This window comes from Hyla sarda, chromosome 4, assembly GCF_029499605.1.
Source record: "Hyla sarda isolate aHylSar1 chromosome 4, aHylSar1.hap1, whole genome shotgun sequence".
NCBI lineage: Eukaryota > Metazoa > Chordata > Amphibia > Anura > Hylidae > Hyla > Hyla sarda.
Genome location: NC_079192.1, coordinates 408881338 through 408897352, shown reverse-complemented (window position 1 = coordinate 408897352; position 16015 = coordinate 408881338). Strand labels below are relative to the sequence as shown.

Sequence of the window (16015 nt, the reverse complement as noted above, 5' to 3'; positions counted from 1 at the left end):
TTTGCCCCTTTTTGCATCTTTTCCAATCCCATCGGTACCCTGTACCATCGGCAATTTATCTTAAAGTTAGACTCTTGCATATGTGTGGATATGACGGAACAATGAGCTAAATTAAATATCTTATGCCATTCTTCCTGCGAAAAACGCCTATGTAGATCTTTTTCCCATTTTTGAGTATAAGCTGGAAGAGGTTGTTTTTCTAAGGTCATCCATAGTTGATAAATACGAGAGAGAGCATGTTTTACCTGTATCTCAGAAAAACATAAATCTTCAAAAGCCGTATTACTCTACCTATACCATTCTGGTTTATGGGTTGAAGCCAAATAGTGCTTAAGCTGGAATCTCCTCCAAACTGCCCACTTAGTTATCGGTAAGATTTCCTCCAAATCTCACCATTCCTTAGGGGAGTCCTCCCTCTTCATGTTTATTACTCTAGTACTATCCACTACTTCCCCTTTCCTATAAGCTGGATCTTCCAATCCCGCAGGAAAATGCGGATGACCTATTATTGGGGTTTGTTGTGAATTGTATGGTAAAAAAAGATCTCACACCCGCTTGTCCAAACAAACCCGATAGGTAGACCAGATATTTAAATGTTCTTTTAAGCTTACTAACTCTCTCCCAGAATACCAAGGTAAATCATTTATTGGTACTGGCGTCTCTGCTCTTTCAATCTCTATCCAGAGCTTCCTAGATGTTTGTTTGCACCATTCTAAAACCCGGCAAGGTGTGCGGCCATATAGTAACCTTTCAAGTCTATGAGACCCACCCCTCCTTTTTCTTTAAATTGACACATCGTCTCCCTTTTTAACCTTGGTTTCTTGCCTCCCCATATAAACTTGCTTTGAATAGAAATTATTTATTTAAAAAAAAAAAAACAGGTGGCAAATAGATTGGCATACATCGAAATAGGTACAGAATATCGGGCAAAATCGACATCTTGAAAAGGGCGCACCATCAGAACCACGAAAACAGGTTGGGGGACCATTTCCGACATTTCTGTCGAATCTTTTTCAACAAAGGGGGAAAATTCTAATTATATAATTCATTCCTGTCTGCAGAAATCCATACCCCTAGTAGTTTTAGTGCTCACTCCGCCCAAGTAAAGCGAAAGTTATTTTGGAGATGTAACACTTTATCTTTCTTTAAATTAATGTTCAAAGCTGAAGATTTACTCCAATTAATTTTAAAATTTGACAAGCGAGCATAAACTTCGAATTCCTTCATGAAAGAAGGGAGACTAACCCAGGGTTTGAGATAAAAAAGATAAGATCATCGGCAAACGCTGCCACTTTATGTACACTACCCTGAATCGTAATCCCCCTCACCTCAGAATTCTTCCTGATTTTACATAGGAATGATTCTAGTACAAGAATGAAAATCAAAGGGGACAGTGGACACCCCTGTCTAGTACCATTCCTTAACTCCAATTCCCCTGAAACTACCCCATTAACCCTTATCCTAGCTGTAGGATTACGGTACAGTTCCAAAACCCAGTTCAAAAAATGCTTTTGTATGCCCAGATGTCTAAGTGTTTCCTCCATATAGATCCAGTTCACCCGGTCAAACGCTTTTTCTGCGTCCGTACCTAACAACATAGATGGTATCTTCCTTGACCGGGCGAACTCGATCAGATCTTTAGTCCTAGTGGTATTATCCTTGGCTTCTCTTCCTGTGATAAAACCCACTTGATCTGGATGGACAATATCTTCAATTGCTTTCGCCAATCTACTGGCCAGAATTTTAGAAAATAGTTTATAATCTACATTTAACAATGATATTGGCCTGTAGCTGCCACACAGTGTTTTATCTTTCCCCTCCTTTGGGATAACCACAATTGTAGCCCTACCTGCATCTCTCGGTAGTGGTACCCCCTCCCTAACCCTATTAAATGCTTTTAAAAAATATGGGGCCAGAATTTCTTTTAAACTTTTATAATAAGTTAATGGAAACCCATCTGGGCCAGGAGCCCCTTCTTTCTGCTTTGTTTTTAATTACTTGTTCTAACTCTTTTATACTAATCTCTTTTTCCAAACCCTCAATCACCTGACAATCCAATCGCGGTAATCCTGATTCTCTTATGTACCTTTTCACCTTTTCTCTAAAATTTTTACACAGAGTAGCGGGGTTGTGACCATCAATATGGTAAAGTTCCTCATACATTTTTTTTAAGTTTCAGCTATCGAAGAAGGGCAGTACGTAACATTCTGTGAGTCTTGTTTTATTTTTGGGATATATGAGTTTGCTATTTGTGCCTTTGAGGCTGCCGCTCATGTCTTACCAATCTTATTACTAAACTCACACCTCTGTCCTTTGATCCTGGCAAGCTGTTTTTTCTTGCTTGTTCCATCAAGAGGAGCCTAAGTTCCTCTCTTTTCTGGCATGCTTGGAAGTAAAAAATCAAGTTTTCAGGCGCTGATCAGATGCTGTAGATAAGTAAGGACCTAGGTCCAGTTGCACCTGTCTGACGAAGGGTCCATTTCAGACCGGAAACGCGTTACGTTGTGCTAATAAATCAGCTTTTTGGACAATATCCTTGGGTCCTTACTTATCTACTGCATCTGATCAGCGCCTGAAAACTTGATTTCCAAGCATTTTCCACCGGAACATTTGCCCCGACGCAGTTGCCCTGACCAGACACATACTGAGGAGTTGTGCTCTTAGCACAACCCTATATGGTGAGTGTAAAATCGCTCATCATTGCATTGTTGTTTTCTATCCTTGACATATTACACTAGGGGCGCGTATTCCCTTTTTTCTCCTTTCCCCCCCCCCCCCCCCCCCCCGCATCTCTTTTCTGGCACACACTTAACTGCAATTTAGAGTCATCCCTGCTCTTCTGAATAGATTCTACAGCTCTCTTAAATCTTGCAGAAGACTGTTCACCCTTTGTGTCCTAATCTTTTTCATTCTAGAACCGTGATTAATCAAAATTCCTCTAACAAAACATTTCTGTGCTTCCCATAGCGCACCTGGCGTAATCTCCTCGGTATCGTTATGAACGAAATACTCTGTGAACTGTAATTTTAATTCATTCATAGTAATCATATCTTTTAATAATGATTCATTTAAATTCCAATTCCATTGTTTCGCTGATAACTGGGGAATTTTAATTTCAATTTTAATCAATGCATGTGGTCCGAGAAAATTATATTATCAATTACAGCCAAGCGTAAGATCTCAATATCTTGTTGTTTCAATAAAAAGTAATCTATTCGGGAGAAAGAGTTATGCACGCCCGAATAGAACGTGTAATCTCTCTCCCCCGAATGTAAAATGCGCCAAGCATCTATCAATTGGTTATTGAGCAACTCTTTCTTACAACCCTGTATAGCTGAATTGCTCATACCTGAAACACCCTTCGAGGTATCTATCTGAGGCTCCAGAACAAAATTAAAATCTCCACCCAAAATTAAAGTCCCCTCCGAAAATGTAGTCAAGCTTTTCAATATATGGTGTAATGCAACTCTTTGTTTAGTATTGGGTAGATATACTGATGCAAAAGTAAATTTTTGTGATAAGATAGTTCCCTTCACAAAAACGAATCTCCCTTCACATCTATACAAGTATCGAACTTTTCCCAAGGGGTATTTTGGGTTAACAGAATACCTACCCCCCCCCCCCCCCTTGCTCTAGCCCTTGGCGTATAGCTATGGTAAGCTTTTGGAAAGTATCTAGAAGTCAAGCTAAATTTATGATTCTGCATATAATGTGTCTCTTGTAAAAATATCAAATCTAGATTTTCTTTCTTCAAAAAATTTACCAAAACAGATCGTTTAACCGGACTATGTAAACCTTTCACATTTAATGATCCCACCTTCAGCATACGTTCAAGATTTTTTTAACCCATACTCTCTACTTACTAATGGCTACACAAAAAAAATAAAAACTATAACAAAAAAGAGGAAAGGAAAGGCCGAAGAAGAGGAAGAGAGAGAAATAAAAAAATAAAAAATAAAGAAAATAAAAAAATAAAAAAGGAAACCCCACCCCAGGCAACTTCGCCACCTCCAACACACACAAAAAAAGGAAAAAAAGAAAAAAGAAAAAGGGAGGGTGACCACGTCACCCTAAAATCACAGTGTAGGAGGAAAAATAAAAAGGAAAAATTCCTTGTGGGGATGTAGAGAGCCATGTTAAGGAGTTTGTGCCCCCTCAAACAATATAGTTTCAAGATCTCTTCATACGAGGACACAATACGAGGACATGATACGAGGACACAATACGAGGACATGATACGAGGACATGATACGAGGACACAATACGAGGACATGATACGAGGACATGATACGAGGACACAATACGAGGACACAATACGAGGACATGATACGAGGACACAATACGAGGATATGATACCAGGACACAGTAGGAGGACACAATACGGGGACATGATACGAGGACACAATACGAGGACATGATACGAGGACATGATACGAGGACACAATACGAGGATATGATACCAGGACACAGTACGAGGACACAATACGAGGACATGATACGAGGACACAATACGAGGAGATGATACGAGGACACAATACGAGGACATGATACGAGGGCACGATACTAGCACTGACCTTGATGATCGTCATCATCACACAGCTCACCCAACTGAAGGCCAGGACGCACAATCTATCCAGCGATTATTGGCATTGCCCTTTAATTTCATAGTTGGCGACCCATTTACACAATAGGGCAATGTGCGGCCAATGGCAATCATTGAACAGATCTGATGAGCTCACGGACAGGCCTGTCCTCGTTCACAGCTGATTGGACCAGTTATCAGGAAGTAGCTCTCCAATGGGCTGATTGGCCCTTTTTTCTTTTTTGGTATATCCATTTATCAATAAGCTGGGTGAAAACCAATATGGCCTATAGCTTTCCTGCAGTCCTGAATGGCAACATTAACAACTTTTTGACCCAAAAAATTCTGGGAGTCTGGGAAAGCTGAATCATATTGGTGTAGAAAAATTAAGGAAAAGATACCTTAATACAGTTAAGGTATAACAGCTTAACTACTCCAGACCACCAGGGCTATATAGCCATACACAACCACCATGGATAATGTACTATATTAACTCTGTTACTGTAGACCACAAATCATAAATGGCACACTATTAACCACAAAACCACTCTATATCACCAGGAATACTATAACTGCTAAGCCACTCTAGACCACCAGGGCTATACAGTATAGCCATAGAAAACCACCAAGAATAATGTACAATATCAACTATTTTATCATCATAGACCACAAAAGATACCAGGTGCACTTTTAACCACTACCCACTATAAATTACCTGGGATACTAAAACTCCTAATCCACTCTAGACCACCAGGGCGATATAGCCATAAAAAACCACCATGGATACTGTACAATATCAACTCTTTTATCACCATAGACCACAGAAGCTACTAGATGCACTATTAACCCCTAAACCACTCTAGATCACATCTTAAAGGGGTACTCCACTCCTCAGCGTTTGGAACAAACTGTTCAGAATGCTGGAGCCGACCCCGGGAGCTTGTGACGTCATAGCCCCACCCCCTCATGATGCCACACCCCGCCCCCTCAATGCAAGTCTTCTTATAGACATGCATTGAGGGGGCGAGGCATGACATAATGAGGGGGCGGGGCTATGACGTCACAAGCTCCCGACACCGGCTCCAGCGTTCGGAACTGTTTGTTGCAAACCCTGAGCAGCGGAGTACCCCTTTAACTGCTAAGCCACTCTAAACCACTAGAATTATTACACGACTATTACCACAAACCATGAAACTAGCCTATCAAAAAAAAGGTGAGATTTGGCAAAAATCTGTTTAAACAGAGTGAAGTAAATTTTACTGTTTGTCTTAAGCCCCAATGTACTTTAAACCTCCCCTTTCCCCGTTAAATAATAATTTTTTGTTCTGAATGGTGGCCACATTGATTGTTGTTCACAGAAAGGGTTAATAGGACCCACATAATGGTATACTGCACCTACCATGAGGCATCACGGCATGTCCCAATTGGACTGTAGCCCACGATGACAATGCCATGTTGTCGGCAGAGCTCCAGTAACTTTGGCTGGGTGAAGTAAGGATGACATTCAACCTGTGCCAACAAAGATAGTAAATGTGAGACCTGCACCCGAAACCCGCCCCCATATTCGTGCACCATAGCTATTATGTTCCCCCAGTCGAACCTGGTTGGTGGCGGGCTTGTGCTTCAATCCTGGCTTATTGAGAATCAGTTCTAGCTGTCTTCGATTAAAATTGGAGACCCCCAGGGATTTTACAAGGCCAGCGTCTTTACATTCTTCTAAAGCCTGTGCCAAGAAATAAAAATAAGGCAAAGTCATGTAGGTACAACCAGCAACAAACACAGCGCCCCCCATCATGGTCCTCAATGTGTTCATGTCTCGGTCAGGAGGCAAAAATTCTACCCTAGTCTCCAGTCACATCCAAAGTTTCATTTACAGGTTTGGTTGCTGAAATTGTCACCGGAAATCTCACATAGTAACAGTGGGAGAAGTATCATGGAAAAACACGTATCCCCTGCGCTGACACCGCCCCCTCTTTTTTGGAGTCGTGGCTCTTCTTCACAGTGGCGTTCACATCATGACCTCCACCCGAAGCACGTGCTGTCACGCCCCCTCCTTATAGCTCTATGGGAGAGCCGTTCGGCAATCTTCAGCTCTCTCATAGAGCTATATAGAGAGGGCATGGTGGCCCCCCTAGGCGCAGGAGTCATGACACGCCACTGTGAAGGAGAGCCTGGGCATATTCCCCGCGATCTAAAACTCATCCCCTATCCCTATCCGAAGATACGTTTTTTTCCATGATACTTGTCCTTTAATACAGATATGGATGGGAATGGGCTAAGATAAACCCCCATGATAACCAGCTGAAGTTACATAATGCAAAGTATAGTCCACTTTACGTGATAATATATCAATTGAAAGTGCGAAACGTGAAAAAAGGGTAAATGTTCCTTTAACCCCTTAAGGACAATGGACAATTTTATTTTTACGTTTTCGTTTTCTCCTCCTCCCCCTCAAAAAATCATGACTCTTCTATTTTCATCCACAGACGAGTATGAGGGCTTGTTTTTTGCGCGCCCAGCTGTCCTTTGTACTGCCATCACTCACTTTAACATAAAATGTATGGCGCAACCAAAAAGATACTATTTGCATGGGGAAATTAAAAAGAAAACCGCAATTTTGCAAATTTTGGAAGGTTTCGTTTTCAGGCCGTAGGATTTACGGTAAAAATTGAATGTGTTCTTTATTCTTTGGGTCAATACAACCATACCATGATAACATACTTTTCTATTACTGTTGCGCATAAAAAAATTTTTACCAAATTTTTACCAAATTAGTACGTTTAAAATCCCCCGTATATTGAAGACCTATAACTTTTTCATTTTTCCGTATAAGCGGCGATATGAGGGCTCATTTTTTGCGCCGGGATCTGTACTTTTTATTGATACCATATTTGCTTATATAAAACTTTTAATACATTTTTTATAAAAAATTTTGGGAACAAAATATTATAAAAAAGCTGAAATTTTTGACTTTTTTTTACGTTCACCATACGGTATCATTACCATAATATTTTAATAGTTCGGACATTTACACACGCGGTGATACCAAATATGTATATACATTTTTTTTATACTTTTTGGGGGTGAAATAGGGAAAATGGGACAATTTACGTTATTATTGGGGAGAGGGGGGTATTACAATTTTTTTTTACTTATTTAAAAAAATTTACTTTTATTTTTACACTTTCATTCGATTGCTAATACTGTTCAGTGCTATGCATAGGGCATAGCACTGATCAGTATTATCGGTCCTTTTCTACTCTGGTCTGCTCGATCGTGGAAGGTCCGTGGAAGGCAGCGGAGGCAGGTGAGGGGACCTCTGTCTGCCGTTCTGGATGATCGGATTGCCGCGGCAGTGTCCACAATGCTGGAAATGCCATGATCTGTCTTGATCGCGCCAACTGAGGGGTTAATGGTGGACCGCGGATGTCCGCCATTACCGGCGGCTCCCTGGCTGCTATCAGCTGCGGGGACATGCCGCGTATGACCCGAGGATCCCTACAATGCTCGCGGTTATGTATAGGATGTAAATGTACGTCCTGGTGCGTTAAGTACCACCTCACCAGGACGTACATTTACGTCCTGCATCGTTAAGGGGTTAAAATCATGGGACATTTTAAGCTCCGCCTCTATTAAAGCCCCCGAATAACACAGTAACGCCCTCATTGAGTATGCTCCTCGAGAATACCACAGTAGACGTTGCCTTACCTCCCAAGTAGCACACAGATCTGTCTTGTGATAAGCAAACTTTCCATTTTCATCTCTTGGGTAAATTGCATCTCCAGGCTGCAAAAAGGTAGAATGTTAACAAAATTTATTTTTTAAAAATATTTTTAAAAGTCTAAATTCAAAATTAAAAATAAGCATGTTTGGTAACGCTGCTTGGTGAATGCAAAAAAAAAAAAAAAAATTATAAAAATAAGAATTATTCATCTTTAGCCACAATCTCTATTACATTTCAGAGAAAATGTTATAAAAAACAATAGAAATGACCCATTGAAACCAAAATGGTAGCCATGAGTACACAGTAAAAAAAAAAAAAAAAAAAAAAAAATGATAAGGTTCAGAATATGGTGATTTAAAGCATAACATTTTTTTTTCAATTTAATTTTCAATTTTTTTAACGTAGTGAAACATAAGGAGAATGATATAAGGAGTAATCGTACTGATCTGCAGAATAACACGAACTAACACAGAATAGCACACAAACTAAAATTTCTAAAAATTGCAGGGGGGACGAGGTGTTTAATTTTGGGCCACAATTTTTTTTCTGTTTTGCAGTACATTTTATGGTAAAAATGAAGGATGTCACACAATTGGTCCCAAAAAAAAGAAGCCCTCATGTGGGTCTGTATGTGGAAAAGATGACCAGTTACAAACAAGGCAAACATCATTGACGGAGGAAGGGGTTAAAGGGGAACTCCACTGCCCCAGCGTTCGGAACATTTTGTTCCGAATGCTAGGTGCGGGGGTCGTGAAGTCACAGCCACGCCCCTCGTGATGTCACGCCACGCCCCCTCAATGCAAGTCTATATGAGGGGGCGTGACGGACGCTCAACTGGCATTGAGGGGGCGTGGTCGTAACACGAGCGGGGCATGACTGTGACGTCACGAGCCTCTGGAGCTGTACCTGGGGCTCTAAACGAGGGAGATCTCGGGGGTCCCCAGCAGAAAAAGCCCCGCGATCAGACATCTTATCCCAAACCCTTTGGATAGGGGATAAGATGTCTAGGGGTGGAGTACCCCTTTAAGGGGGAAACAAAAACAAAACAGCGCTTCAAACATAAAAAAAAATGACTATAATATTAATACTAATAATTAAGTTTGAAGTTTTACCTTGAAGGCCATTGGCAGCTCCACTATATATAAGTCCACATAATCCAAACCTAACGTTTTCAAAGTCCGTTCCAAGGTCGGTCGAACAAGTTCCGGAGGGTGACAGGTGTTCCAAAGCTAAAACAATAGAAAGTCAAATAAAATAAAAAATGTAAAAAAAAACATTAGACAATTTTACCGAATCTGTGCTGAGATTTACAATGTTGGTTAACGGCAAATATTATGAGGCACTCTGCTAAGCTTGTTGCCCCTGTTATTGGGGTCACTTCTAAAGATGACCTTGTATCTTTAAAGAGTACCTGTCATGGTCTTGTTACATTTTATAATCTTTCCAGTTCACTGCCCCCGTCATGATAAACCACCCCCTGCCTTTATTTTTATAATTTTTTTCGTTTTCTACCTTGATATTTCTCTGTATTTTCTGCTCAGTCAGATTCACAGACAGGGAAGGGGCGTTCCCCAGCAGGCATGACATCATCTGAAGCCATACAGGGGAGAACTTCCTCCCTCACTCTGCTACACACAGCACAGAGCAGTTCAGTGTGAGATGAGCTATGATTGGATAAGGCTGTGCACACCTCCCTCAGTTTTTGGACTTCTGCCAGGCCAGCAGGAGTCCAATGTCTGTGCAAGAGATGGGGAAAAATGTGCTCTGGACAAGTAGGCAAAAAACCTAGTGGCAGCTTTTTTAAACACAAATAAAACATAGAAAACTTAATTTTTTTTTTTTTTTAAACAAAGTACATTAGAAAGATTTTTTTACCATAAAGGAATGCAAACGCAAAAATTAGTTTTAATGACAGTGCCCATTTAAGATAAGGGGAGGGAAAATACTGAAGATTTTAGAAGCCAGTTGTATAAGGATAAAATGCAGAACAAAAATGGGAGAAAAGCTTTATTGTGGTGTCCTTAACACCGAGGGGTGAAGACATATTTCATCGGCGGTAAAGGGAACGTATCCTGAGTTCTAGAAGAAAATACCTCAGAAACCATTCAGCTATTTGTGTCTGTGGACAGAAGCCACGAGACGGAGCCAAGAGTTGTCTCGTGGGCCATAGAGTTCCTGGAAACTTAGAAGAACCTGAAATTGCCTTGTAGGACCAGGAGTCCTTCCAAACAGCAAACCAATGATCTGTCCTCCCTCATCTTGGAAGAGGTCACGGAAGCCGCTCATTGGCAGAAGACCAGCTACGAGGATCTGCCATCTGCCAGGAGAATATTTCATTACTCACCATTTACTGAAAGTTTTCTTCTAAATCTCCAAGTCGCTCCTGGACAAGAAGATGGGTATTCTTGGTCGGGCATAAAACTACTAATTGTTTAAGTTACCACTGATTTAGAGAAAGTACCGTACTTGGAAAGTGTTAAACTTCTACAGATTCGTTGATGACATTTTGTGATAGAGTTGGGAGAGCATCGATGTAACGTTACCAACCGGTCAACCGACCTACCTTTCCGCAGTAGAAAATGTCTTCTCTCTTCACCTTGCCTTCCGATATCTTTTCTCTGATAGCTTCCCCAACCTCGTGCTCGTTGTAGTACACAAAGGCTCCATCGAAGTGACGATAACCAATGTCTATGGCCAGTTTGACAGATTCCAAACAGGTTCCTTTAGGGGTCTGCAAGATTCAAATAAAAATTACCAAAAGTGTCCCAACAAGTCTCCAAATTTAACTCATACAAGACCCATTCTTCATGGACGGAATGTCTGTACATGATCAGCCAGAAAGAACCATGTATAGTGCTGTATGTGAGTGTCAACTGGTTAGAGGTAAAGCCACCCCTTTGGGCTCTAAGGATTGGCCAAGGTTTCAGTATGGGTCGGATCTCATCAGCTTTTATTCCATATTATAGTCATCCCAACACGATGACCACAGTACTACAGAGAGTATCCATAGACACCTGCATAGAATAGGTGACTAATCTGAAGTTAAACTAACAAAGCTTAGCAGGACTTTGTATTTTCGGAGAATTAATCTTTTGAACACTGGGTCATTTAGGGGCCAGAGAAGCTTTGTTGGAAGAGTACAAAATGTGCTGTAGGGTGTCCCGCACCACATTGAAGATTACATCAAACATCAAGAGTCCTTTATTCATAGCTCACTGTAAAATCATGTGGAGAAGAATCACCGGGTTCAAATGAACTTTATGTTCAAACACTATTGTAGGATTTCATAACAGAAGCATTGTACTGGGATGGTATACCTCACTTTTATGGTTTTCTGCCTTAAACCCCTTAAGGACCCATGACGTATCGGTACGTCATGAGTCCGCTCCCGTTCTATAACCGGGTCGGGGCCCGTGAACCGTGGCTAATAGCACGCAGCACTGATCGCGGTGACGCACGCAATTAACCCTTTAATTAACCCTGGGGTCCAATCGCCGAATGACTGCTCAGTGCCTGAGATCCAGGCATGAGCAGTCAAGCGGCAGAATCATTGGTCAATGGTTTCCTATGAGAAACCATTGATCAATGTAAAAGATCAGTGTGTACAGTGTTATAGCCCCCTATGGGAGCTATAACATTGCAAACAAAAAGTGAAAAAAAGTGAATAAAGATCATTTAACCCCTTCCAAAATAAAAGTTTGAATCACCCCCCCCCCCCCCTTTTCCCATTTAAAAAGAAAAAACAGTGTAAATAAAAATAAACATGTGGTATGGCCGCGTGCGGAAATGTCCGAATTATAAATATATATCGTTAATTAAACCGCACGGTCAATGGCGTACGCGCAAAAAAATTCCTAAGTCCAAAATATTGTATTTTTGGTCACTTTTTATATCATGAAAAAATGATCAATAAGTCCTATCAATACAAAAACGGTACCGCTAAAAACTTCAGATCACGGCGCAAAAAATTATACCGCCCCATACGCGGAAAAATTAAAAAGTTATAGGGGTCAGAATGACAATTTTAAACGTATACATTTTCCTGCATGATTTTTTCCAGAAGTACGACAAAATCAAACCTATATAAGTAGGGGGTCATTTTAATCGTATGGACCTACAGAATAAAGAGAATGGGTCATTTTTACCGAAAATTGTACTGTGTAGAAACGGAAGCCCCCAAAAGTTACAAAATGGCGTTTTTCTTTCAATTTTGTCTCACAATGATTTCTTTTTCAGTTTTGCAGTAGATTTTTGGGTAAAATAACTGGTGGTTGGTGGTGAAAAAATAAGCTATCATATGGATTTTTAGGTGCAAAATTGAAAGAGTTATAATTTTTTAAAGGTAAGCAACGAAAATGCAAAAACGGAAAAACCCCAGGTCCTTAAGGGGTTAAAGGGGTTATCCAAAAACCAGGGTTATTTCAAAAACCGCTCCCTGTCTGTCTCCAGGTTTGTTGAGGTATTTATGGAACTGAGCTGTAGAACCACACCCAACCTGGAGACAGACCGGGAGCGTTTTTTTGAAAGAAATTTGCTTTGTTTTTCTACTCCTAGATAATCCCTTTAAGAATGTGTATGTGTAGTGACTGATGAAGATGTATATGCTCTCTGATTCTCAAGTTCTCAGTCCAAAATGACTGAAACTGCTAAATGAGGGTCTTCGCTGGTTGGCTCACAAGGTGCAAAATGTAGACTTCACTTTGCTCACTCTTTGGTGGCAATCTGTGACACAACACTCAAAAGGCTCATCCAAGGAAGTCTTGCTGATGCAGAAAACAGGCGCACTGGCCCAATTATTTGGTTCACAAAAGATCAGAGTAATGCAGAGAGGCCCTTGTTTAACCTTTCCTCTCTTACAAGACAAATTTCTCCCTCTGTGATACTGGAAAGTGAAAGGAAGATATCCTCAGTGCATGGACAGGGACAAGGAGCAGGAACAGCAATTTGATTGCAGACTTAGATTGATGTCATGTGGCCTATTTGATGACATGTGGCCTATGTGTAATTATGCCTAGGAGCTGAGCTGAGAGTCATGTGGCATGGGCACAGCCAGACCAGAACTTATTCCAACAGATTTGGATCCTCTCATTTCCCCAGGAGATGAAGGTAGGATTGAGGACTTCTCCTACAATGATTGGCTAGGAGTAGCATGTGACCTATGCATCATTAAACTGTATCCAATAATGCAATAAAAACATTTTGTGACTAATATGCCATTGCTTTATCATATGGGGAACCTCTTTGAATGCAAAATAGCTAATCCTCTTTAAAGGAGAACTCCGGAATATAAAAATTGTCACCCTTACTGCCGTCAGTAAAAAAAATAAAGATGTACATACCTTCCTCCGCTCCCCCGGGGCCTCGGGTAACCGGCTCCGGTCTCTGCCGCGATCCACTTCCTGGTTGCCGGTGGTTGGATGAATCAGCCAATCACCAGCCGCAGCGCAGTCCGACTCGGCCAGCAATAGGCTGAGCGGCAGTGTGAAAACGCTTCAGGACACAAAATTCTTCACTACACCGGCACCTGCGGCCGGGGCCGAAAACGTCACACTGCCGATCAGCCTATCGCCGGCCGAGTGGGACAGCGCTGCGGCTGGTGATTGGCTGATTCATCCGACCACCGGCAACCAGGAAGTGGATTGCGGCGCAGACCGGAGTCGGTTACCGGAGGCCCCGGGGGAGCGGAGGAAGGTATGTACATCTTTATTTTTTTACTGCCGGCACTATTGGGGACAATTTTTATGTCCTGGAGTTCTCCTTTAAGATTGGCAGCTCAGCATATTGGAGATGTGTTAATGATTACATGGAAAAAAAGCCAAACAAAACTGCTGTACAACCTGACCTATAAACCCTGACCCCCGCTCCAAGATCTGTGTGATCCTACAATAACACGATCCTTCACCCAGAAAGGATAAAACTGTAATCTGAGGATGAAGAAGTAACGACAGGTGAACGACCGAGAGATTATAGGGCGGAGAAAGAGGCAAATAGGAAGATTCTAACATTCCAAAACAATATTCTTGTCCCCCAAGTGTCAGTGTGTCATTATCGTGTACCCCAAGTGTCATTATCCTGTAACCCAAGTGTCATTATCCTGTACCCAAGTGTCAATATCCTGTACCCAAGTGTTATCATCCTCTACCCCAAGTGTCATTATCCTGTACCTCAAGTGTTATTATCCTGTACCCCAAGTGTTATCCTGTACCTCAATCGTCATCATCCTGTACCCCAGGTGTTATCATCCTGTACCCCAAGTGTTATCATCCTGTACCCCAAGTGTCATTATCCTGTACCCCAAGTGTTATCATACTGTACCCCAAGTGTCATTATCCTGTACCCCAAGTGTTATTATCCTGTACCCCAAGTGTTATCCTGTACCCCAAGTGTCATCATCCTGTACCCCAAGTGTTATGATCCTGTACCCCAAGTGTTATGATCCTGTACCCCAAGTGTCATTATCCTGTACCCCAAGTGTTATTATCCTGTACCCCAAGTGTCATTATCCTGTACCCCAAGTGTCATTATCCTGTACCCCAAGTGTTATCATCCTGTACCCCAAGTGTCATTATCCTGTACCCCAAGTGTCATTATTCTGTACCCCAAGTGTCATTATCCTGTACCCCAAGTGTTATCACCCTGTACCCCAAGTGTTATTATCCTTTACCCAAAGTGTTGTTATCCTGTACCCCAAGTGTTAACATCCTGTACCCCAAGTGTCATTATCCTGTACCCCAAGTGTTATCCTCCTGTATCCCAAGTGTCATTATTCTGTACCCCAAGTGTCATTATCCTGTACCCCAAGTGTTATCATCCTGTACCTTAAGTGTCATTATTCTGTACCCCAAGTGTTATCATCCTGTACCCCAAGTGTTATCATCCTGTACCCCAAGTGTTATCATCCTGTACCCCAAGTGTTAACATCCTGTACCCCAAGTGTCATTATCCTGTACCCCAAGTGTTATCCTCCTGTACCCCAAGTGTCATTATTCTCTACCCCAAGTGTCATTATCCTGTACCCCAAGTGTTATCATCCTGTACCCTAAGTGTCATTATTCTGTACCCCAAGTGTTATCATCCTGTACCCCAAGTGTTATCATCCTGTACCGCAAGTGTCATTATCCTGTACCCCAAGTGTTATCATCCTGTACCCCAAGTGTTATCATCCTGTGCCCCAAGTGTCATTATCCTGTACCCCAAGTGTTATCATCCTGTACCCCAAGTGTCATTCTGTACCCCAAATGTTATCATCCTGTACCCCAAGTGTTATCATCCTGTACCGCAAGTGTCATTATCCTGTACCCCAAGTGTTATCATCCTGTACCCCAAGTGTTATCATCCTGTACCCCAAGTGTCATTATCCTGTACCCCAAGTGTCATTATCCTGTACCCCAAGTGTTATCATCCTGTACCCCAAGTGTCATTCTGTACCCCAAATGTTATCATCCTGTACCCCAAGTGTAATCATCCTGTACCCCAAGTGTCATTATTCTGTACCCCAAGTGTTATCATCCTGTACCCCAAGTGTTATCATCCTGTACCCCAAGTGTCATTATCCTGTACCCCAAGTGTTATCATCCTGTACCCCAAGTGTCATTATCCTGTACCCCAAATGTTATCATCCTGTACCCCAAGTGTAATCATCCTGTACCCCAAGTGTCATCATCCTGTACCCCAAGTGTCATTATTCTGTACTCCCCATGTGGTAGGAG

At 41.7% G+C, this 16015-nt stretch overlaps 1 protein-coding gene across 2 annotated transcripts in view; it reads right to left on the bottom strand.

Moving 5' to 3' along the window:
* Positions 1-16015, bottom strand: part of LOC130267625 (aldo-keto reductase family 1 member D1-like) — a 39899-nt gene that overhangs the window by 9978 nt on the left and 13906 nt on the right. For both annotated transcript variants that reach the window (XM_056517665.1, XM_056517667.1), the window contains exons 4-8: positions 10870-11037; positions 9419-9535; positions 8291-8368; positions 6183-6305; positions 5982-6091 (exon numbers count right to left, since the gene is read on the bottom strand). In XM_056517665.1, the coding sequence (XP_056373640.1) occupies positions 5982-6091; positions 6183-6305; positions 8291-8368; positions 9419-9535; positions 10870-11037 (596 nt within the window). The remainder of the gene's footprint in view (positions 1-5981; positions 6092-6182; positions 6306-8290; positions 8369-9418; positions 9536-10869; positions 11038-16015) is intronic.